The sequence below is a fragment of the Dysidea avara genome, chromosome 4 (genome assembly GCF_963678975.1).
Source record: "Dysidea avara chromosome 4, odDysAvar1.4, whole genome shotgun sequence".
Taxonomy (NCBI): Eukaryota; Metazoa; Porifera; class Demospongiae; order Dictyoceratida; family Dysideidae; genus Dysidea; species Dysidea avara.
This window is the reverse complement of record NC_089275.1, coordinates 9442181-9465576: the sequence shown is the minus strand read 5'-3', so window position 1 is coordinate 9465576 and position 23396 is coordinate 9442181. Positions and strand designations below refer to the sequence as shown.

At 36.7% G+C, this 23396-nt stretch overlaps 2 protein-coding genes across 2 annotated transcripts; one reads left to right on the top strand and one right to left on the bottom strand.

The window, feature by feature from the left end:
* The first annotated feature begins 7898 nt into the window (after positions 1 to 7898).
* LOC136253434 (membrane-associated transporter protein-like) lies at positions 7899 to 12455 on the top strand. Its single transcript, XM_066046106.1, has 2 exons — positions 7899 to 8027; positions 10673 to 12455. The coding sequence occupies exon 2, from the start codon at positions 10687 to 10689 to the stop codon at positions 12211 to 12213; it is 1527 nt and encodes a 508-aa protein (XP_065902178.1). The 5' UTR covers positions 7899 to 8027; positions 10673 to 10686; the 3' UTR covers positions 12214 to 12455.
* A 1774-nt stretch (positions 12456 to 14229) lies between these two features.
* Positions 14230 to 21029, bottom strand: LOC136253433 (uncharacterized). The gene is made up of 2 exons (XM_066046105.1): positions 20660 to 21029; positions 14230 to 16260 (listed from the first exon to the last, which is right to left on the bottom strand). The coding sequence occupies exons 1-2, from the start codon at positions 20988 to 20990 to the stop codon at positions 14573 to 14575; spliced, it is 2019 nt and encodes a 672-aa protein (XP_065902177.1). The 5' UTR covers positions 20991 to 21029; the 3' UTR covers positions 14230 to 14572.
* Between the last annotated feature and the right edge of the window lie 2367 nt (positions 21030 to 23396).

The following is a 23396-nucleotide window of genomic DNA, read 5'->3' as shown; positions in this document are numbered from 1 at the left end:
GAAGAGAGCAATGCTCCACACATTTCCCCGTTGTGCTCTAATCGAGGTTCTAATCTTGCACAGTTGTGTCTCATTATGCCCCAAATATGCTAGGTGCTCTCCAATATATTATTGTGGAGGATTCTTAGTAGCACAAGTATACAGGAAAATAGGAAAAAGTAGGGAAACAAGGATGTCGCCTACACCTGCAGATATATTAGTGAATATTAATCCCTAATCCAGTCTATATACCCATGACTGATCATGAATTAGGGATTAAGCGTTCACTACAGTATAGCCGCTGCAGACCTCCCTGTTTCCTATACTTTTTCTATGATCCCTAATCATACTTAAAATTTCCTTATATGACTTGTTTGTTTACTTTTTTTGCAACATTTTTATGACTAGTGACTCCCCACATACTGCACATCAAAAGGAAGGATGGTGCCGGCATAAACTTTTCATTTGAATGCTCGCCCCGGGTATTAAATACTAACTCAAAAGTGAAGTCTCCGTTACGTTTTGCTTTCAACTATGTTCATGATCAGTCCATTATACAGTGCTACAAATGAAGAACAGTTATATAGAAGTGTCTCTGCAATCAATTCAGTCACCACAAATAATGACGGACAATTCAAGCAACTATCAATTACTGCCTCGCAAGTGAAGTTTCAGTAGTATTTTCAGCCCATTACAAATGAAGAACAGTATTAGAAGCACTGATATCAATCCAGTCACCACAGATCGGCCAGAAGATATAATTATACAGATGATATCCCCAAACCATTTTTATCTCTTTTTTTTCATTGGATGTAATCAGCATTTTGCTGTCTTCCAATTATCACAATCATAATCATACCCATTTACGGGAAGCCATGCATCGTACTACCACAAATCGATATCTTGGGCTGTCAGCAAAAAGAAATGGGAAACAAAGGAGGACAAAGATAAGTCCATGATGTGTGTATTGTATGTACTGCAGTTGGCACGTCTTTGGACAAAGCAACGTCAAACAGTGAAAAAATCAAGCCCGTAGCCTTAGCTGTTATCAAGTTATGCTTGCCTGACAACATCAGGCAGGCAGGCAGGCAGGCAGGCAGGCAGGCAGGCAGGCAGGCAGGCAGGCAGGCAGGCAGGCAGGCAGGCAGTAAATAATCAATTAATCAATAGAAAATTTTATTGAATACAAATCTATTGGAGGTATTTAGGGGTTGCACTGAAGCCATAGTTTCAGTTTTGTTATGCCTAACCAATACTACCAAGGCACCAGGAGGACAATATTTTTGGCCAGGAATACCCAAATCTCCATGAACCCTAATATACAGTACTATACCATACTGACTGTATGATTACATGTGGTGACTGTTCTATTAGATTGTTTGTCTGACTGCTCTATTAGAGTATATCTCGATCTTGTTTAAAGTCTCCCACTTTAATCCGCCACTGCATGCGGTGACATATATAAGAGTATTTCAATCTTAAGCCACTCTTCCATCCACATATACTGTATAGCTTTATAAATCTGATTGTTACTGTGTTTGCCCATTTTATTACACAAAATAAGTGGAGATTCACATCAGATAACCATTGTACAAAAATTGTGCTGGTATTATAATGACTGTTATCTTAGATCTTTAAGACATGTTTCTTTGGTTTGACAGATGGGGAGTGGTAACATCACCCTTCACTCTTTGAGTCCACCATCGAGTTCCTTTGACTGAAGATCATTACACCAGCTCAATGCTTTTGCCTACCTATTATGCCTTTAATTGTGCTGGCATAATCAGCACAGGTCTATTGAGTATGGCTATAAAAGTGGTCACACCACTTTTGATATTTACACTAGAGAGCATAATTACATTCACACCAAAAAACTTCAGCTTTGATACTGCAACAGTATCTAACACATGCAGGTATTATAGTTGCACTATAATCATATTTCATAGAAATTCAGTAGTGCTAGAGATGTTAAAGCACTTTTCAAAATTACTAGTTACTAGGTAGTCAGTAAACTACAAGTATTACCATTTCTTAAGCACAGGCAATGAAAGACGAGGGGAAGGTTTGAGCCCTTCTTAGAAGCAGTTGAGTATTAGTAGGAGTATAACTATTAGAGTAATCAATGACTGCTATGTTAAAGTATCTCAATCTCAAATAGCTACTGTACATCTATAAAAGCTCACAAGGGTGAGTTTGAGACTCCTTACATTTTTGCTACTGTGTCACCTAATTATAATTTTGGGAAAACTGTCAATCTACACACATCAATGGCCAAGGTGTCTCCAGCCTTAATAGTTGGCTCTCAAGACCACCTGTACATGTGCCACTGAAATTAAAAAATGTACGTAGAAAACACTTAGGCAACTGTTCAAAGATGTTCATGTCTCTAGTCTCTCATGTTTAAACAGACCAGTGGCATTGCAAGGAGTGTTCCCAATGGCTGGCACACATCTCTAGACATCCACTCATGCAAAGCAACCTAAGCAAATCAGTGACATGGCTGTGATGCAAATGTGTAGTGTATTGGTGTGGCTATCTATTTATCATGCATAATAATAAATACACAAGCGTATACAACTCTAAAATTTCTGCCCCATTTCATTCTTGACCTTCACTTTGAAGCATTGATGGATAGACATTTGACAGAAATCTTAATTGAAGTTTGCAGACCAGTAAACTCACATAATTTTCATGATTATTTTGTAACAAAAGATTTAAAGATTTTTGGTTAAGCATTAATTTGGCTGGACCAATTTTAGTTATTGACCACACTGGTTCATCAAACATAATTCAGATACTGATAAAGCACAATACATGCAGACTGTATATCCAAATTTGTGCAAACATCCACAGGCAAAGCACAAGGGAAGCTGGAGTCCCTTGACTTCATTTTAAACTCCTAAGGAGTTAACCAATCCAAAATTTACAATTTTCTGATAGTAGAGCCATAACTTACTCGATGTAAAGCCATATACCCTGCATTATTTACCAAATGCTCACCTGGATAAACATCCTACACTTAATGCAGTCTTTGAATAGGTTACAGGCATTAATAAGTAACTCCTGGTACTCTCAGAGATCATGTGACCTCATGTGATACTTAAGTGTCATCGAATTTTTGAAACTCATCCACAGTATTACTAATGTTCAAAACTTTTTGAAACTCACACATGCACCATTGAAGTTGACTTTTCAAAATAAATCCTGAATAATACACTACACATTTATACCACAGCCATGCCACTGATACAAGCCACTGGTAACACTCCAGTACCTCATGATCAGAATTCCAGGCCACTGGCCAGCTTGTAAACAAGGCTAGAGACCAGTGGCAACTAGCTAAACCTAAAATCAGAAACTGGGAGGGCCGGGAGGATATTAATACATATAACTGCATGAACAAAATTTTTTTGTTAATGTATGAAGTGTGTAGCTAGCAGCTATTTTGCATTTTAAATTGTCCTGATTGTCCAACAGCAGTGGTGTAGCTACCATTGAGGCAACCGAGGCAGCTGTCTCGGTAAAAAATGCTCAACAATTCAGGCTGAGCAAGACTGAGTTTTGGCACCCCGAATTTTTTACTCTAACATTACTAAACAACATAACTGTACCACACTGACATAATAGAATATATGGCTGTAGTACTAAGCAGGGAAGAACCCATGGTGACAATTGGTTGGACCACTTTTCAGCTACTTGAATTTGTATGAAAAAATCGAGATACTCTAATAGAGCAGTCATCGTAATATACTCTAATAGAGCATTCAGTATAGAGCATTCAGTACAGATTATAGCCACTGTTCTCATTACACTGCTTGGTCTATATCATCTAAATTTATGTTAATTGTCTTTAAATTACTTTTCAAAAGTTCCAATGAGTCAACTGCATGGCATCGCATTGAGCTAATTGATCATGCATATCATGCATTAGCATGCGGTTACAATCAAAAACCTCCACATGCCAAGTCAAAGCATATTATTTCAAAATTTTCCTTGAGGGAGCATGCACCGAGACTCCTTAGCTTGACATGCTTAGCACATGCAGTTAAAAGAGATAATCTCTGACTTAAAATATCACATCAGATCAATAAAAGTATCTGACCACTCAAATGATATAGTCAGTTTTTTGTGTGTTGAGTACAATTAAACTAGTCTAATAACTGAAGCATGGTATACTGTAGCATTAACTAAGCTGGAGTCTTCTGAAACAGTTTCTTCCATCCAACCAGAGAGTCAACCTGCAAATGCTGTACTATCCATGCTTGAAAGTGTTTGTGAATCAATTGAGTCAGAAGCAGACCCTCTCAATTAGGTCAATGTATAAACTTTGCCTCGGTAAAAAATTTTTCCTGGCTATGCCACTGAACAGTTAAAGCAAAGAGAGGGCTTCTGTAGCAAAATACCAATGGAGGCAAAGACTGAAGGATCTGAGACTCCCCTAAGGAATAGCTACGTTGACAAGATTGAATCTGGAAGCAAATTGAGAGAAATTATTGAGATCTTGAAATAAATAATTTTGTAAACTAAAAAAGAACTATGTAAACTGTATGTAGTAGTTATAGGATTTGAAAACAATGCAAAAAGTAACCTATGTCTAAAGGTTGAATTATAAGGTGATTTTTAATCAAATAGCTAGTGTAAAATTTTTTTTGTCAAATCCCTGGGAGAGTTAAGATGCCATAGCTACTATATGGGTCATTCCATGTCAAATCAACAAGGAATTTAGGGTCACCTCTCGGATTTTGACAAAACTTGGTGTGTTTGTAGTACCTATGGTGCTTATCACTCATGCAAATTTTTAGCTCCATACATTCCATATTTTCTGATTTATGACCACAAATATTTTGAATATTTCATGAAAATTTGGTCCATCTCTGGTTACAAAATCAACTGCAACTTTGTACTATGTAAATATTTTTAAACACAGTTTTAACTGATGGAAGACTGTTGATTTACCTTTCCAGTGATCCCTAAATTATGGGATATCTACTTAATTTTGGTTCAAAAGTACTTCATTGAAAACTTTAATCCTTTACATTTTGAAAAATGCTGCTTGAAATTTTTCAAATTCTTTTGTGAATAATGATTGGGTCATAGTCTATGTTTGATAAAAATTTTGTGGTGGGACCACAATGGGCTCAAGAGATATAATGAATTATGTTGTGGTATGCGGAGGAGTTTGCAGTCTATATTGCTGTATTGGAGTGTGCACCTCCAATAACCACTCACAACAAGGCCATGCCAAGTTTTTCTTACAGAGTGAAAGTGTCTAGGTACATTGGAACCTGTATTAATGACCACCTGTATTGAAAGACCATCTATAAGCTGCAGCTAATTTATACTTTAATTGGATCTTATTGTATAGCACCAAAGCATCAATCTTTTCTAGCAAATCCAAAAATGGTTCTTATTAGACAGGTTGACTATAAATGAGATCATCATGCGTCCATAAACACATTAAATGTTGTACCATCTCTTCAGTTAAAATCTTGCCGTAGTGCACTTACATACATATCCCCACTCTACACTATTCAAGTTACGTACATGGCTGCATAGGTACAACAGACCTCCTCAAAAAGGATATCTGGGTACCTTGATAGCCTCATGATCTCACTTTATAATTGTACGTACATTTTGGACCCAAGACAAGTCTGTGGTTTCTCAAAAATGAACACTTTATCAATGGTCCAGGGAATAGAAGAGTTACACTGTATATAGTAGATGCATTACTTGTACCAAGAGTTTTTATTAACACTTGCTTGCACCTCAATGCGTGATTTATAGTACTGTAATTACTAAAATTAATGGTTTTTCAAAGTATTTTGTGTTCACGTTTTTGAAGATCAGTACAGGTAAATGGTAAATATGTGGTCAACATGTTTACTTCCTACGTGAGTATGTGTATGAATTTATGACTTGATCTTCAAAGTGGTCATGAATGTAAAGTAATGTAGTAATTAATTTCACACATTGAGGTACAATTAATGCATGTACATATATGGTAAAACCCCTCCATTGTTAGGACCATAATAAAGTGCTCATATTACAGAAGCTACAGAAGTATCTTGGTCCTAATGTATGTGCACCGCTAGAGTGGGAGTACATTGTATAAACAGGCATCCTGGTTATCAAGGTATCCAGGTATCCCTTCTGAGGAGTCCTGTTGTATGTATCTATGCAGCCACATACGGAACTTAAATATGGCTAAATCCACTACAGTGGGATTCAACTTAATAAAGAAGGTACTTGTGAAGAGATGGTACAACATTTACATGATGTTTAGGGACACATGGTGGTCAGATCTATAATTTATAGTCAACCTGTCTAATAAGGACCATTTTTGGATTTGCTAGAAAGGGTTGATGCTTTTGTGCTATACATTAAAGAAGTATAATTTAACTGCTGCATATAGGTGGCCTTTCAATACAGGTGGTCACTAATACAGGTGGTCACTAATACAGGTTTCAATGTACCTAGACACCTTCACTCTGTAAGACAAACTTGGCATGGCCTTGTTGTGAGTGGTTATTGGAGGTATACACTGTAATACAGCAATAATAGCCTGCAAATTCCACCACATACCACATCATAATTCATTATATCTCTTGAGCCCATTGTGGTCCCACCACAAAATTTTTATCAAACATAGACTATGACCCAATCATTATTCACAAAAGAATTTGAAAAATTTCAAGCAGCATTTTTCAAAATATAAAGGATTACAGTTTTCAATGAAGTACTTTTGAACCATAATTAAGTAGATATCCCATAATTTAGGGATCACTGGAAAGGTTAATCAACAGTCTTCCATCAGTGAAAATTGTGTTTAAAAATATTTACACAGAACAAAGTTGCAGTCAATTTTATAACTAGAGATGGACCAAATTTTCATGAAATATTCAAAATATTTGTGGTCATAAATCAGAAACTATGGAATGTATGGAGCTAAAAATTTGCATGAGTGATAAGCACCACAGGTACTACAAACACACCAAGTTTCGTCAAAATCCGAGAGGTGACCCTAAATTCCTTGTTGATTTGACATGGAATGACCCATATGTAACTTTGACTTTGTAGCTAGTTACTGTTCTGTGATGCAGATTGCTATTTTTAGTATGACATTTACAACTACAAATTAAAATACTATAGCCTCATCACAATGCAACTAACCTTTTGGCCACAGCTAGCTAGCTACCACTCATTTTAGCTCCTGAAGTCTTGAATAGTTGCCCAGACATATATGATAGTTCTTCATTGTGAGTGGTACATGTATTTGTAGCCTTAAGAACCCTATACAGTGTAGCTATTAACTCCATACAACCTGTTCAGTCATTATATGTTGATAGCTATAATATAGCTATAGCTTCCAAGAGACACCATAGCCGCTCAACCCACAACTCAGTGCCACAAATCTGATTCAGTAGCTATCTTATACAGTTGTAAGTACATGCACTGTACTGTACCTTTTACAAGTCATTTGCCATCATTAATTTTACTGATATGATCTTGAAAGATTCCACCGAGGGGTCACCAACTGCCCACGCAAACTTCTAAACTGTGTATGAGAGTCACAATATTTAAATATTTCAAACGTATTTCTGTATTATTTCAATAAATATTTCATGGATTTATAATTGGATTTCTCAGGGAGTTCCAAGACGTTGGCTACCCCTCGGATTCCACCTAGGATTACAACCTTGGAAAGTCTATGCAATGTTGCCATGTTGTGAATAAAGTTCATGAACTTTTTGTCTTGTTTGTGAACCCGAAATAATCTATGAACTTTTTATGAACTTTTGGCAATCTCAGGTTGTGATCTTTTTTTCTTTTTATTTGTAGCTCTTTAGTGCCTTACTAACCCAGAGATCCACCTATTTATAATGCGTGGGCTTGGTACATGCTGTTTTCAGAGGGTGACCGTTGGATTATGAAATCTGGCAACACTGAGTCTACGTTAGTACACGGAAAGTCTGGATACTATGATGTACTGAACTGATCAAGGTGTGATCTGTAGTAATATTCGGTACTGGTCCACTCTAATGAAAACAGTGAGTTGAGTTATCTGTTGAATATGATAGTCACGTCGTTAAGGCCGGGCGTTATGGAGGCCAGTATCACGGTATGGTCGCTTACGCAACCAAGCGATAAGTTAGTGGAGTGATGATTGTCACCACACCATTACCAATAGGCTATTCACCTCCACTGACTGACCCTGGCCATGGTCTTTTATATATAATCACGTGTGCCTGACGATTCTCTGAGTATTCATGTCAATAGCTATGTGGGTCACGGTGGGTGACTGGTTGTTGCGGGGGTTGTTGCTATATTACTAGTAACACCTACATGACGTCATAGTAGTAACATAGATACTACACCCCCCCCCATCCTTATGGCAGTAGTCACTTCTGTCCCGTACTGCTCAGTTTACCCATAGATATCATTAGAGCCAGTGTTGGGCAAGTTACTTTTTAAAAGTAACTAGTTACATATTACCCATAAAATAAAGTAACTACAATAATATTACATATTATATTACTTTGTGTCCACAGCCTTAAGCTGTCACGTGTGAAACTACCACCTTATCACGTGACATGATTGCGGTGACATGATTGCGGTGACATGATTGCGTTGTTGGACAAAGTGCAAATCTTGGTTATAAGTAAGAAGCTGGTGAATAAGCTTCATTCAGTAGGCTTCATTACTTCGTTGTGGCTAGGCATTACTCAGTGGATTACTAACGAGATTAGTAACTTCGTTACTTGTAGTAATAATATTACATAATATTAGATTCGTTACAGTAACTATATTACTTAGATAACGCGTTACATTTGTAAGTAAAGTAACTTGAGTTATATTACCTGTTTTTATAGCGTATTTTGTTATATCACTTAGTTACCACAAAAGTAATAATATTACATAATGCGTTACTTATGTAACGCGTTACTCCCAACACTGAGTACAGCCTACGGAAATATCTATGGTTTACCGCATTGAAGCATGAGAGCCGAATTTACTTTGCCTCAGGTTTGTTGGAACTGTCTTTCTAAATCCTACCACGTTATCAGGAGCAAGGAAGAGACTGTGATATAAGAGATATTTAAGTAGTTAGCGCAGGCTAATTTGATATGTGCCTGGTCGAGTTACAGCTGATTATTGGCAAAAAATGTGTGGGCACAAGGATTTTGGTGCTTTAAAAAGTACGATAGAAGAGTCCCACAACATTTATATCAACAAATCAATGTACAATAGTTCATTACTGTTCATTCTTCCTTACTGCAATGTTGTTTGGTGACAGTCGTTTTCAAATAACATTTTTCATCGCCTTTCCAAACTTCTGTTCTATATGTACTGTGTAAATTTCATGCACCAGAAGCCAGGTTGTAGCCTTTTGAAGGAGCCCTTCCATTGAATTTGCCCCACTTCTTGCCCCGCAGGAGTTGCAGTTATGCATTTTAACAATTAATTTTTGTGACGTAGAAGTTATCTCTACAAGCAGGTGGACCGATCAACTTACCCAGCTATAGCTATGTATCAGCTAACATGATGAGACAGTCATTAGCTATATTCTAGAATATCTCATGTGTTGCTAGTGTGGGGCTGCTCGAAGCAAAAGTCATTATTTACTCTTTTGGTAATTGCAGCAGCTATAAGCAGTTCTTCCTTACCAGAGCTGTTCTATAGCTATACAATTATCACACCTAAGAACAACAATAATAATAAATAAAACAAGACAAATTACATGAACAAGTGTTGTTTAAAATAAATAATTCTAATGCCCCAACCAGTCCAGTGATTGTATAACTATTTTGTAATGTTTTATAACTTTAAATCCAAAGTCTTAGATAGGCTACGATTATCTCACATTATGTGATGCCTAATTTAAAAATCAAAAATGGCTTCTGTTTCTATAACTAGATACTGATATGCAGTTATTTTTCAACTTTATAACAACATCTGATTTAGTGTTTGTCTGGTCTATGAGTCATCTTATTTGCGTACATCTGAGTTTCATTGTTCCTATTTCCTAACCAATAATCTAATACGTTATGATGAAGGAAATGATGAGACTGCTTTTTTAACTATGCATATGTACAGTACTAATATTGGTCGTGCTGGAGGCATTTTATTACGTTTTGCATACAGTAAATCCAAACCGTTTTCAACAAATATGTTTATGCTGCAGGCTACGTTATGTATCTACCAAAAAGTTAACATCTTATTGTAAGTATACTACTACAATGAAAAACAATATAAATGAAGAGATTTTTTATTAACCTCATGGTTGTAGCTGCTGCAGTACACAAAAGGATGTTGGACAGGGAAGAAATCAAGCTTGTAGCATTTGCAATAGTCAAATTTTGGTTGGTCGAATTCGTCAAATTTAGAGATCCAGGGTACATTAGTCGAATTTAGAGATCCAGGGTTCAAAGAGGACGGCATGCTCCACTAAGGGGTCTAAGGGCATGTCATGGATACCACACAATTGGATCTATAGAGCCACTTTTATGGCTGACTGTAAAAGAAAATGTAAATATAATTATAATTTTCACAGTATTAGTTTTCAAAAGGAAGGCAGTTTTTAAGGAGGAGATATACACCCTCACTTTGCTTAAAACTGACTTCGTATAGCAGTAATAAGTAGGCAAGATCTTTATTAAATAACTTTTATTATTCATTTTCTTTCCTTTTACAGTATGTGCAGATAAAATGAGCCAGCTATCACTAATTCAGATATTTGCCTTGAATGCAATGGCAGCATGCATTGAACTAGTCTATGCTGTGGAAGGTGCTTATTTTGTACCAGCAATTTATGACAGTGGAGTATCACAGATATATGGATCAATGCTAATATGCATCAGTCCTTTGATGGGAACAGTTTTTCAGAGTTACTTGGGAACAGCTAGTGACCAATGCCAGTGTACATGGGGAAGACGAAGGCCATTTATATTAGGCCTAACAATCACTTGTCTGATTGGTCTATTGTTGTTTCCTTTCACCAATGACATATCAGATTTAATTGACAAGCCAAACCTTAGAAAGATAGTGCTTATTGTATTGGTTGTGACTGCAACGTTCTTCAGTGACTTTAGTGCTGGGTCACTTCAAGTTCCTGTTAGAGCTTATCTTCTTGATGTGGTACCACAAAGCCAAACAAAACTGGGAAACATTGCATACTCCATGTGTGTGGGTATAGGAGGGATTACTGGATTTGGAATAGGGGCAGTCAAATGGTCATCTATTTTTACTCCCTCAAATGACTTTAGTTTTCAAGTTATGTTTGTTTGTATCACTGCAAGTTGCCTAGTGATTTTGTGTGCTATCTTGAATGCCTGTAGTGCTAGAGAACAAGTTTCATATGAAATTCTTCGTGATTCTGATGACAACCACCCTAGCCAAATACAAACCAATACCACCATTTATAACAACATGCCAAGTGATAAAGCTACTTCTTTAGAGAACTGTGATTCACATATTAAAAATAAAGCAAAGAATTGCATATGCTTTGGTAATTTACTTAATTCAATTAAAGGAAATTTTGTCTTCATGAGATACATGTCACCGTCACTGGTGATTCTGTGTGTTGCATACTTCTTTTCTCTTGTTGGCTTGTATACACAGCTCTACTTCTTCACCAGTTACATGGCAGAGGTTATCTATGATGGTGATGTAAATGCTCCACATAATTCTACAGCTTATAAGGACTACACTGATGGTATTACATTTGGATCACTAGCACTGGGGATTTCAGCTGTTACTGGACTTGTAATATCATTACTACTTGGGCCTTTGATGAAACTGTTTGGAATGAGGCTTGTTCTTGTAGGATCGTATGTTGTCTTAATGCTGGAGAGTGGTGTACTGATTGTTACTCACAGTGCCATTGTTACAATATTACTAGCTCCTGCTGTATACATTTCACTAATCATAATATTTGCTATACCATTCATATTGGCTTCAATGTACGAAGATAAAGGATTGCTGCTGCGTACAACATGGCCATACTCTGATACTAATTTGACTGGTAGGACTTGTGCGATTTTGGGTATTGCTTGTTTTGTCGCTCAAGCCTTTGCTCTACTTATTAATGGTCCACTGATTCATTTATATGGTAGTGTCGTGTCCGTGATGATAGTGACTTGTGTGACTTCATTCCTGGGTGCTTTGGTTGCTTGTTTTGTAACTATTCCAGCCAATGATGAAAGCAGTCAAGCAATCAAAGAACAAGAAAGTTGACCACAACAATTATCTCAGCACTGATTGATCTATATTTATTCATGTACATATATTTATTTTTGATCACGCACGAAGTTCAATAAATTGCTTTAAACACACATGTGCAGTGTATTATTAAATTTCATCCATAATATATTTCTACACACAATATAGCACAGTAATTAGACTATAGTTGCAAGATGTGTCATACTGACTGTGAAACTGTTTGTAAATTAAAAGTAGCAGTGGCGATTGAATCCTCCACAGTTTCTGAGTACAAAAACTTGTGCCTGCAGCACTATCCCATGCATGGGCACACTTACTCTGCTAAGAATATTTTGTAAATGAAATGCACATGGTCTTGTGTTTCTTAGACTCATTAATAGGTAGCTGAACTGCTTATGACTCACTTTTCCCAATACAACTCTTGATCATTTAGAAAAGCAGACATTTGTGCATAAAACTATTCTCTACATCAAACCTTTTAGCCCTGAGATATATGAAATAGTTTCATTTCTGTGGGGCTGCGTCCACCCAGACCCCCTGCTCCGTATACCTTACTACCCTGGTGGTGCACCCTTTCCAAACTCTGGATCAGCTACTGAGGTGCAATTATCTGTAGTTATAGTTCTCTTGATTCAAAACCAGCTATACTGTACAGCTATGTATTTGTATTTCTTTTTCTATTATTAATTGTTCTGAAAAAGACCAAAGTCTTATATAACCATACTAATTAAATTAAATTACATATATACATCTACTGTCTCTCCAATAAATATCTAGTAATGTCTTAAATGAAGTTGTATTCAAAGCATTTACTATATCAGTTGGAAGGACATTCCAGTCATTGATTATTTTGTTAGTGAAAAAATTTAGTCTAGTGTTGTGTTGGCCCTTTCCTTATTATAACTTCAAACCATTAGATCTTGTGGTGTTACAACTTATGGTAAAAAGATCTTGATGTGGTACTTCAACTAAGCCCCTGACAATTTTATAGGTAGTTATCATGTCCATTCGTTTTTTCCTGTAGTAAAGGGAAGGTAAGTTTAAAACTTGTAATCTTTCCTCATAAGTCAACCTACTCAAACCTGGAACCATCTTGGTAGCACGTCTTTGCACTGCTTCTAATGCTCTAATGTCCTTCAATAGGTAAGGATTCCAGCTTTTTTTTACGTTACATTAATAAAGTTATTAATACTCTATCACAACCCACTTTGAGGAATTGCAAACTACAGTTCAGCTATACTGAAATAAAAATCTAGTACTGTACATGTAATCAATGATTGTTATTCTGATGATTATATGATTTTGTGAACACAAAGTTTTTATATTCACTATACAACATTTGATTAAGTTGTGAAAATCGCATTTCCTATATAGCACAATGGAAGTTACAAGCTATGAATTTTTTTCTGCCAATGTGACATTCTCTAGCCCTGCTTTTACAGTCCCAGTCAAATTATATGTGTATTATGTATCAAAGTTACAATGTTTCTTTATTGCCTACGTAGGCAATAAAGAAACATTGTAACGTAGAGTGTTTTTCATTGTATTAAAAATATTTAATTCCAGTCTATTACATACAGCTCTTTTTTCAGCATTATGAATTTAAAACTTATTTAGTTATTTATTAAAGTTATGATATTGAAAGTTGTACTAGAGGTTTTCAATGGTGAACACATATAAACTTGTGAATATATTTCTTAGAAACACTCAGCCCTTAGTTCCCCTAATTTTGTAGACAACAATTGCAGAACATTAAAAGAACAGAGCCATTATCATTAATATTATCACGTTGATGCCCAAACTCTATAAATAAAATTCTCCAAGTTTTGTGACTAATACCATTTTCTATTATATACCACTAAGGAACATGGTCAATTTGTTTTTGATTTCATGTAAATGTAACAGCAATCTTTTGAATATATTTCTCACTATCTCAAAGTTTCAATATTAATTTGTTATATGTTTACATTTAGTACTTCAGTACAGGCAGAAATGCTACATCATAGTAATTCATCAACAGTTTCTGTGGTATAATAGGAATTGTCAGAACAATCATCGCAGTTCTGCTGTCCACCTGACAAAGCAGGAATCTTTCAAACATGGCTCACTCACAAACAATATAAGGCAGACAGAATATTAGTATTTCTAACTACACTAGCTCTATTATTGTTTATTCAAAGAATTCTGTTATTAACATGTCTTTTGCATATTTCGTATATTAAAAAATATACTAAGCCCATTTGTTCTATGGTATGGGAAACTAAGAGTTAGATAAACACATAAATACTTTAAGGTGTTGGTTAATGCATACAGTACAAATACCACATCATTATAAAAATATTATAGTAGAAATCTGCATTGTTTTTGATTTTAATTACAACATATAAAAATAATTGGCTTCAGAAATTTCAGGGTATTTGTAGTTGTAGAAACATAATACCCATGTACTATCTTGCTGAAATCCCAATGATGACAGAATATTACTCTTTATATTGTGTTGATATAGCTGCACACCTATAGCACCTTTATCTCTTCCACACACCATCACATCTGTTATAAGTTGTTTAACTGGAGAATGTGTGGATATCACTATAGTGACAGAGGCCATGGTACTGCCATTCTTCATAGTAAGCAAGATACAGCAGACAAGGTCAGTTATTTCATGACCATGTTCTATTACATAAGTGAATACACGATTTGGTACAGTTGGACACAAAAAATAATGAGAAATTTCTTCTTTGCTAAACTTTCGTCCAATTTCAAACTGTGACGAGTACTTGTTGACAAGAGCTAATGTACTAGGAATATCTTGCGATGTCATTATCCTCCAACCAGGTGTTCTGGGAGAGCTGGGCAGTTGATAACTAGCAGGTTGGGTGAACTGAAAATACCAACCAGCAAGGGTAGTCACTGGTTTAAACAAAGTATTAGATGGACTTGAAAAGTAAAACTGATTAATTTTACTCAAATTGACTCTTCTCTGAAGCTCTTTAAGTAACATGTACCACAACCGATTGTTATTATACTTCTTATGACATATTGCAGATGGAGTCACACAGAATACTGATTCACCTCTAATGATCACATGAACTTGATGAGCCATCACTACACCTACTAGTTTACCATTAGTTGTTCTAATAGCAAATTGCCAATCACTTTTTGTGTGTGGATGTGTAATGGCTTGATGTGCCATAGTAGGATCTGCTTCACCCACTGGTACATGCTTATTTTTAAATGCTACTATCTCCTCAGCATCACTACTACTCAGTGTGTCCCATTGAAATCCTTGTGGTAAAGAGTATGGCACTTGCCTAACATGTTCTGGTAATGGTTCAATAGGACCAACCTCTCCTATCTCTTGTCCACACCACAAAATAGGAACACCAACAACTTCATCTGCTTCCTCACAGACAAGAGACTTGACTGCTAATGATGACAACTCACCATGTTTCCTCTTCATTGAAGTATACGCTTGGTAAACAAGCTCTAGTGGTACCTGCCATGTTAGTTCAATACAACCTGTTTTGATACGCCTTAATACTATTTTCTTTTCTCCTATATCTAATACTTCATATTCTAATATGTGCTTATGTTTTAGTATATCTAGTAAAGTTAATTCATGTGGTTCTTTGTTAAATTTTTCAGTAAAATCTATAGAAGCTTTAAGTGGTACAACTGTCACGTAAGGAAGAATTTCACTTACTCTACGTGAATAGTGAATTTGTTTAAATTGTTCCAATAGTGCTTCAGCTTCAGCTGATCCTGATGCACTCACAAGAGCCTGCAGAAGCCTTGTGTCAAACCAGTTCCAATATGGAGACAATGCCAGGACATCCAATGTGTCATCTAATGATTTAGTAACCTGCAACTTATTAGCTAAACTTTCAGGAAGAGTGCTGTCTACACTATGGATCTCTGCATACAAAGCTCTTCGCATTTTCTTGAAATTCTTGTTCTGTATAATGTCCGTGATTTCTGATACTAGTTTGTGATAGGCTGTATTCATATCACTTGTAGAGTACTGAATCAAAGCAGGGGAACTATTTGTATCGTCTTCTTTGGCTATAAAAATGCAGCATGAAAATTAATACTGATACGTGCCTAACAATATAGTGAAATCAAGGTTATAACTTTGCATACCATCTGTAAGTTAGGCCTGTAAAATACCATACAGTATGGTAGTATTATATAATAAAGATTGTGGTGGCTTGGGTTTTCTTGCCCAAGAACATCACCCAAAAAACCAACCTCACTTCTCCTTCACAACAGCTTGGCAGTATTAACCAAGTCCAGCAGAGCGATCTGAAACCCTTCCAACATATTATTTTAATTGTCATTTAACTGAATTTTCAGCCAACTGACTGACTGACATCTCCAGTCAAGTATAATTATGGATAAAGCTATGGGCTTGATTTCTTTACCATTCAATATCACTTTGCAATTGGCCTAAGACATACCTTTTCAGGGGCGGACACAGGGGGGATCAAAGGGGGCTCTTGACCCTCCTCCAAAAATTTTTAGTATACCAAGATCGAGATACTCTAATAGAGCAGTCACTGTAATAAAGCAGTCACAGTATTAGAGCAGTGTGTAGAGAGCTATTTAAGGATTTTTATGTGCTTTATCAGCAATAAATGCATAGTTGGTGAGGTGGTCAGCTGGCTGTGAAATTTTTTTTGGTCTCACCTTCCCAAACCAGAGACAATGTAGTGCCTCAGTTCATTTTGACCCCCCCTTTCCATAAGTCTGGATCCGCCCCTGCTTTTCACCAACTACAACAGCTACAATACACACATCATGGACCTACCGGACCTTTTCCATTGCTTGTGTCCATTTTCTGTCACCACTACTATGTACATAGGTGTTGATTGGCAGTAAATCGCAGCATAGTTTCAGTGCCTTATTTTATGCACATGTAGCATGAATGAATTGATTATACACAGAGGCACTTGTCATACTGTTCTGTGCTTGTATACTGTATAACAGATGGAACATAGCTGGAACGTACTGATCATGAAGAGTTTGACATGGCCACTATGTAATAATTGATAGTCCGTGCAAACATTCAACCAAAATTTCCATAGTGACTGGATTGCTCTTCTCGTACTGTTCTTTATTTATACCGGTGGAACAGAGCTGGAATAGTGACTTGCACTTCAGTCCTGGCCATAAATATATAAACTGACTCCATGGCTTTTCTACCCACAATTTTCTTATCTACAGATAAGGCGTGAGCCTATTATGCGTAACATTTTACCTATTATTCCTTCCAGAACTTCACAGTATTTTGTTTTATTCTTGTATCTAGCCTATTATTCCATAATAATGCTCATTTAGTTTCTGTGGCTAGTTGCTTAGTTTTCAAGATGCTGCTATATATAAGAAGTTTAGTCTAATTAATAGCCATACATGAAGCATTCCATCTTACACATCATTTTTCTAGGCATAAGTAGTTACAATAGACTTAGTAATAATTCAAGTGCTTTCAATTATTAGTGCATTAAAGCTGTAGCTATATAATGCTAAGTTAGGTACAAGTCAGGTGATATCAATATGTTCAAAGACTTGAAGAAAAAGATATACACTTGTATAAATGCACAAGTTTCAGAATTGCAGAAAATTATGCAGATAAATCTCTGATGCTGACTGCAGATTAACATGAAGTAATGTGACTGCTCTTTTAGAGTATTTTAACATTCTATTAGAGCATATCAACTTTTCATCCACTTTTCAGCCAGCACTTGTATAATAATGTCAGCTACATAATGTGACTGTGTCTGGAAAAACCAGTCTTATCACCCATTTGAAAGTATTGAGAAACACTGGTTTTAAATATTTGGAGTACTAGTGTCGTAGCTTGCCATTGACTGTAGCTACACATACCAAATTTGCACACGTTTTACAACAATTTATTACCTTCCGGATCATCTACCGAAAAAGTAGTGAACAGCTAAGTTTCCTGCCATTTTAGAACCGAGGTTGGCTGTATTAGGTGAGTTCCAAAAGGGGTGGGAAGCGGGGGGGGTCTGTAAGGCGGGAAAGATGCTGTTTAAAAATTGAAGAGGAACACTTTTTGGATGAATTAGGCCACGTTATGGGCTATTCAGGACTCAAAACTGGCTAAAATGAAAGGAAATTTATAGCACAGGTCATTGTCCAATACCACAGAGCTGTACAGCTACACATAGCCATCTCCTGGTTGGCCAAGACCCCAGATCACTCGTACAGCTCACCACTGTGCTTGAAAAAAGCAGCTAGCAAAAGCAGACCACTTTACTCTGATCGACTGTGACAGTGAAATTTGATAGTGCATTCATAAAACTTTGTGTTTGTGTGAAAAAATCAAACTTCCTGTCTTGGGCGATAAGACTGGTTTTCACAGATGCAAATATTGCTTAAATCTTTCTTCTACTGTAGCCAATCAAGAAGAGACACACCTCTTTCTCTTAACTCCACCGATTATTCCCATGGATGTCCAATAATTCTAAAATTATGGCTGTAACCGTCCTATAATTCCAGAATTATTCTCATAAAATTAGTGACCTATTATTCTCAAAATTACGCTGGCATAATAGGCGCAGGCCTACTACAGAATGATGATTCATGATGAGAAAAAAAGATGAAACATTGCATATTTTTGGGCAAAAAGGGGTTTATAGACTTTTCAATTACATGCATGAGAACCCATAACAAGTAATTGTCAATACATCTTGAAAATCGATCATATTCTAACCCAAACATACTGCTCAAGGCGATAGGTCAAAGTGACGAAGAGTTATGATTAGTCAAACTTGGTAGTTTGGAAAGGCTATAAGACTGGTAGCTAGTGCGAACACCCCTATTGTCTCAGTTGTTAATAGAGGCCACACCACCCTGGTTAAACAAGCTTAGCCAGTGATTATAAGTCAGTCTTCAGTAGTTAAAATAGAGTTGAACATCCCATATTTGGTAACTCCAATCTTAATGTGTTACACTTTGTTATATCAGTATATCAGATCGGTATCACGTCGGTATTAAAATCATTTATCTCATATTGGATTAACATCGGATCAGTTTAGTTTTCTTATATTGGTACACCCCTAATGAAATTTTTTTTAAATGAAATGCATGATGAAAATTAACACCCTCCTGCATCAAAATTTAGGTAGTGGCTAAGGAGAAACTAGCAATCTACTTTGCCTGGCCTTCACCAAACATTCTTGACTGCTCTATTAGAGTATTTCAATGCATATGACTGCTCTATTGTTAGAAAGATGAGTTTTCACTTTCAACAAACATGAAGAAGATGTACGTATACATCTTCCCACACTTGAGTGGGATCATAGTCTCTTAGAGGGGTGAAAATCTTGCCACCACATTATCTCCTACCTTCCCCAAAGCTGCCTCTGTGAAACCAAGTGTCAGATCTACAACAGCCACTCACCCCCTGCCAAATATGGATGACTTGAAGCGAGAATACCCTACAGTTTTTGATGGCAGGATTAGAACAATGGAAGTCCACATATCATTGACGGAAGATGCCAAGCCCTTTAGTGTCAACAGCCCACGGTCAATTCCATTTGCCTATCACGACAAACTTAAGGCAGAGCTATACTTACTAGACACAAAAGTATTATTGCACCAGGCCACAGAGTGGTGCACACCCATAGTGGTTGCTCCCAAGAAGAACTCAGATACCCTCTTTATGCAAAGGGATGGGCATGGGGTGATCATTACAAATAGTCCTGTTGAACCAACCACCTGTGACCAGGATCAAGATCGAATCAAGCAATCAAAAGATTAGTTTGTACTGAATCAAGCCATCAAGTAGTCCTCAGTAGAAGCATTAATCAAGCACTGTAAACTAACTTGTTAGCAAAACGAGAAATTACGATGTTTTAATATTAAACTATTAAGCAATCAAGGCCCCCTTTTAGGTGAAGTCAAGCAATCAAGCTATATTACTTCATCAAGATTCTTTATCTCAGTCATAGATGATTCTACAGGATTATTGATACTAAGTGACTACCCCTTGCTGAATGGGTGTGGGCACCACCAGACTAGCTCAGAGACCTTAACCTGCAAAGTGCACTTGGAGTGAGACCTGAGGTTAAAATGAGTGAGATTTACTTACTTACTTATGAGTGAGGTCTCGTCTTAGTAGAAAAATTCCTGTAAAAATAGCAAATTTTCCACTTTCTTGGGCTATTTTCAATTATTTTAGCCATTAGTGTACTGTTTAGTGCTTTGCTGAGAGGTCTGAAGTGAAACTAAATTACGTGATAGTTTAATTCTTCAAGAATTGCAATGTGTGAGATGGAAAACCATGCGTGAGACAACAATCCGATGCGTGTAGTGTCTCGTGCGTAATGCATGAGAGTTGACTCAGAGGTGTCTGCTGGTTATGCCTGCATTAGTCTATTACAGCACACATGTAAAACAATATGATAGCGTAGAATTTATATTCACATCCTACGTATACCTTTTGGTGATACTGAAGGTGATGGTTGATAACCCAAGAATAATGTAATCTTCTCAACTAAATGTTTCACTGCAGGGTCATCACAGGTCTCCATTATTTTTAACGTTTCATCAAATTGTTCAGTGTAGTTGATCTTCAGACTCGGAATGATCACGTTATCAAGAAAGTATTGGGATTTTTCTCTTCGTGTACTCGAAGAATCGATCGTTCTCTTGTGATCTTCAGACAGCAACTTTCGGGAATACAAGGTAGACATCAAGAGATTCACCGGTAACACCTCCAGGAGGTTTGAATAGTACTTCAAAACTGCGTCTTTAGCACTCTTGGCCATTTTCCTCACGACGAGGATCACGATGACACGCCCAGGCTAATGTGGTCACGTGATAACATATTATCATCTAGAAGCCGGAGCAGGGGTGTAACACAAGAATAGGCACAGTGAAATTATACATAAAAATTCTACAATAGGTTTTTTGCTCTGTAGAGTAATTGCTGAATTGAACAGATTATGACTGTAGAATTATGCTAGATTATTCCTGTTTATTATTATAGTTCAAGTTCAGCTGTTCAATTTGGCATTATGCACCTATCAATGTTAGCTAGGCCCCTACCCCCCAGTACGGGCCATGTGCGGACAAGGTGGGGATTTGACACCCTGCAAGACTAATAACCCCACTACTGGGACCTAAGTGTTTGTCTAATTCCCTACCTATCACCTATATTCCCCGAGGTATTCCCCCACTCCATGATCAACGCCGCTTCGCTGGCTACGGAGCAACGTCACGTGATTTAACTAAATATAGTTCCGCAATTCGATTGCTTGTGTCAAAAGCCCCACTACTGGGGGTAACTTTGTAGGTGAACCCCTGTATAACCCCCTATAATCCCCCTATGGACCCCGTACTGGGGGTTACAATTGATAGGCGCATTAATTTTACAGAGCAACTAAACTAATTGTGTGTATATTCTACTGTAACTTACCTGTGGTAACTAATCACTGGACTGGAACACTGGACTGACATATTTTTGGTTTTTAAAAAGTTCTGAGGTTGGTTTTATTGAGTCTTGCTAGCTAAGGACCTTCAGAGAACTTGCAGTCTGCTACTAAAATGATGAGTGTGAGGAGTGGAGTAAGCAAAAACTGACCCCTGGTGATTTCACTACTTGCTATGTACATATACCTGTACTCCTTATGCTGCAGGAGAATGTGCTAGTTATGGTTAACCAACGATAATGTCTTGGAGATAGTAGCAAGCTTGTACAATGCTAATAAATTTGGTCGCATATTATAGTACGCCAACCAGCACATGTAAGAACTAATTATGATAGCAGAAAAACCCTACAGTTGTGTAATGAGTTTGTATATTGCATGTAGGAACAAATTTAGCTACAATAGATTGTCCTAGGTAAGGTAGGTTGTAACCCAGGGATCTGAGCTACAGTATTTAATTCAGGTTGTATACCATATAGGCTCAGTAAAAATGGCACTTGTGAATGTGTGTCAGTGTGCTAATGAGCCAGAGAAGGGGCTGCCTAGGTCCAGTCATGGATTTTTTCTCCTTTCTCCACCTTTTCAAACACACTTTCTGTAACAACTTTAAACAGGCTGTAGGACCAGGTGTCCTACAGACCTTCAGCACTTGTGCTGTAAAGCCTTAATAAAAATAATAAAAAAAGAACAAATGGGCACAATTCACCCCTGTGTTATTCCTGAAAGATAAATGTCCAAATAAGCATAAGAAAAGCCGGACCTGCTAATTTATTGAAATCTCTTAATAGGAATGGACAGACAGCCTGCCTTATCACATATAAGGTTGGAATGACCAGTTTTGATAATTATCATCTTAATGCACATGGATAGCACAATTTTTTTCCTGTAGCTATATTATTTTAGTTTGAAGGTTGACAGATAGCTATGTGCTACTTTTCATCAACGTTAGATGAAGGTGGCTTTCACATTACAAGACAAATGAGATAGGCATGTGTAGCAAAGTTGCTATAATACTTAAGGCAATATAAATATTGAGGTCTTTTCATTTAGCATATAGCAACTTATGACTGTTCCAATCTTTATGTACACACATGGTCCCTTAGGTAGCGATGGTATGTACGTATTTATGCCAACATTTCAAAGCAGAGTTAAAAACACTTTAGTATGTTTGATTGTTGAAACAGCAGGTTTTGATTGTGATGCACTGTTGGGAGCTACCTTCATATACCTCATCATCCAACATATAGCTTCACAACTAACTGGCTATGTATGTAAACTCTTCCTTCACTCCTGTATTACTTTATCTTATGAGATTCCCCAGTACTCGGGAGATTAATAATTATACAAATGTGTGCATAGAAGTTTGTTTGGGTGTACCATACTTGTACATGGAAAATGTGTATCAAAGTATTCTGCATGGTAATGCTTAATTATACTAATTCCAGAAAGTATTTTGCGTTAGCAGACTTTTGTGGTTTGAAATAATGCAAGGTTAACTTTCACAGTTTTCATTTGTCTAATTTTTGTCAGGTCAAGGAAACCACAAGAGGTTATTATCATACAAAATTACAATGCATCTCTATTTCTTACAGTGTTGGGAGTAACGCGCTACTTATGTAACGCGTTACGTAATATTATTACTTTTGTGGTAACAAAGTAATATAACGAAATACGCTATGAAAACAGGTAATATAACGCAAGATACTTTACTTACAAACGTAACGCGTTACCTAAGTAATATAATTA

What these genes read in the sequence shown, in the direction of transcription:
- LOC136253434 (XM_066046106.1), top strand. Translation starts at nt 10,687, where the DNA reads ATGAGCCAGCTATCACTAATTCAGATATTTGCCTTGAATGCAATGGCA.
- LOC136253433 (XM_066046105.1), bottom strand. Translation starts at nt 20,990, where the DNA reads ATGGCCAAGAGTGCTAAAGACGCAGTTTTGAAGTACTATTCAAACCTC. An exon ending in ACCTTCAGTATCACCAAAAG is followed by an intron (nt 16,261 to 20,659) that starts GTATACGTAGGA and finishes GCATTTTTATAG; the next exon opens with CCAAAGAAGACGATACAAAT.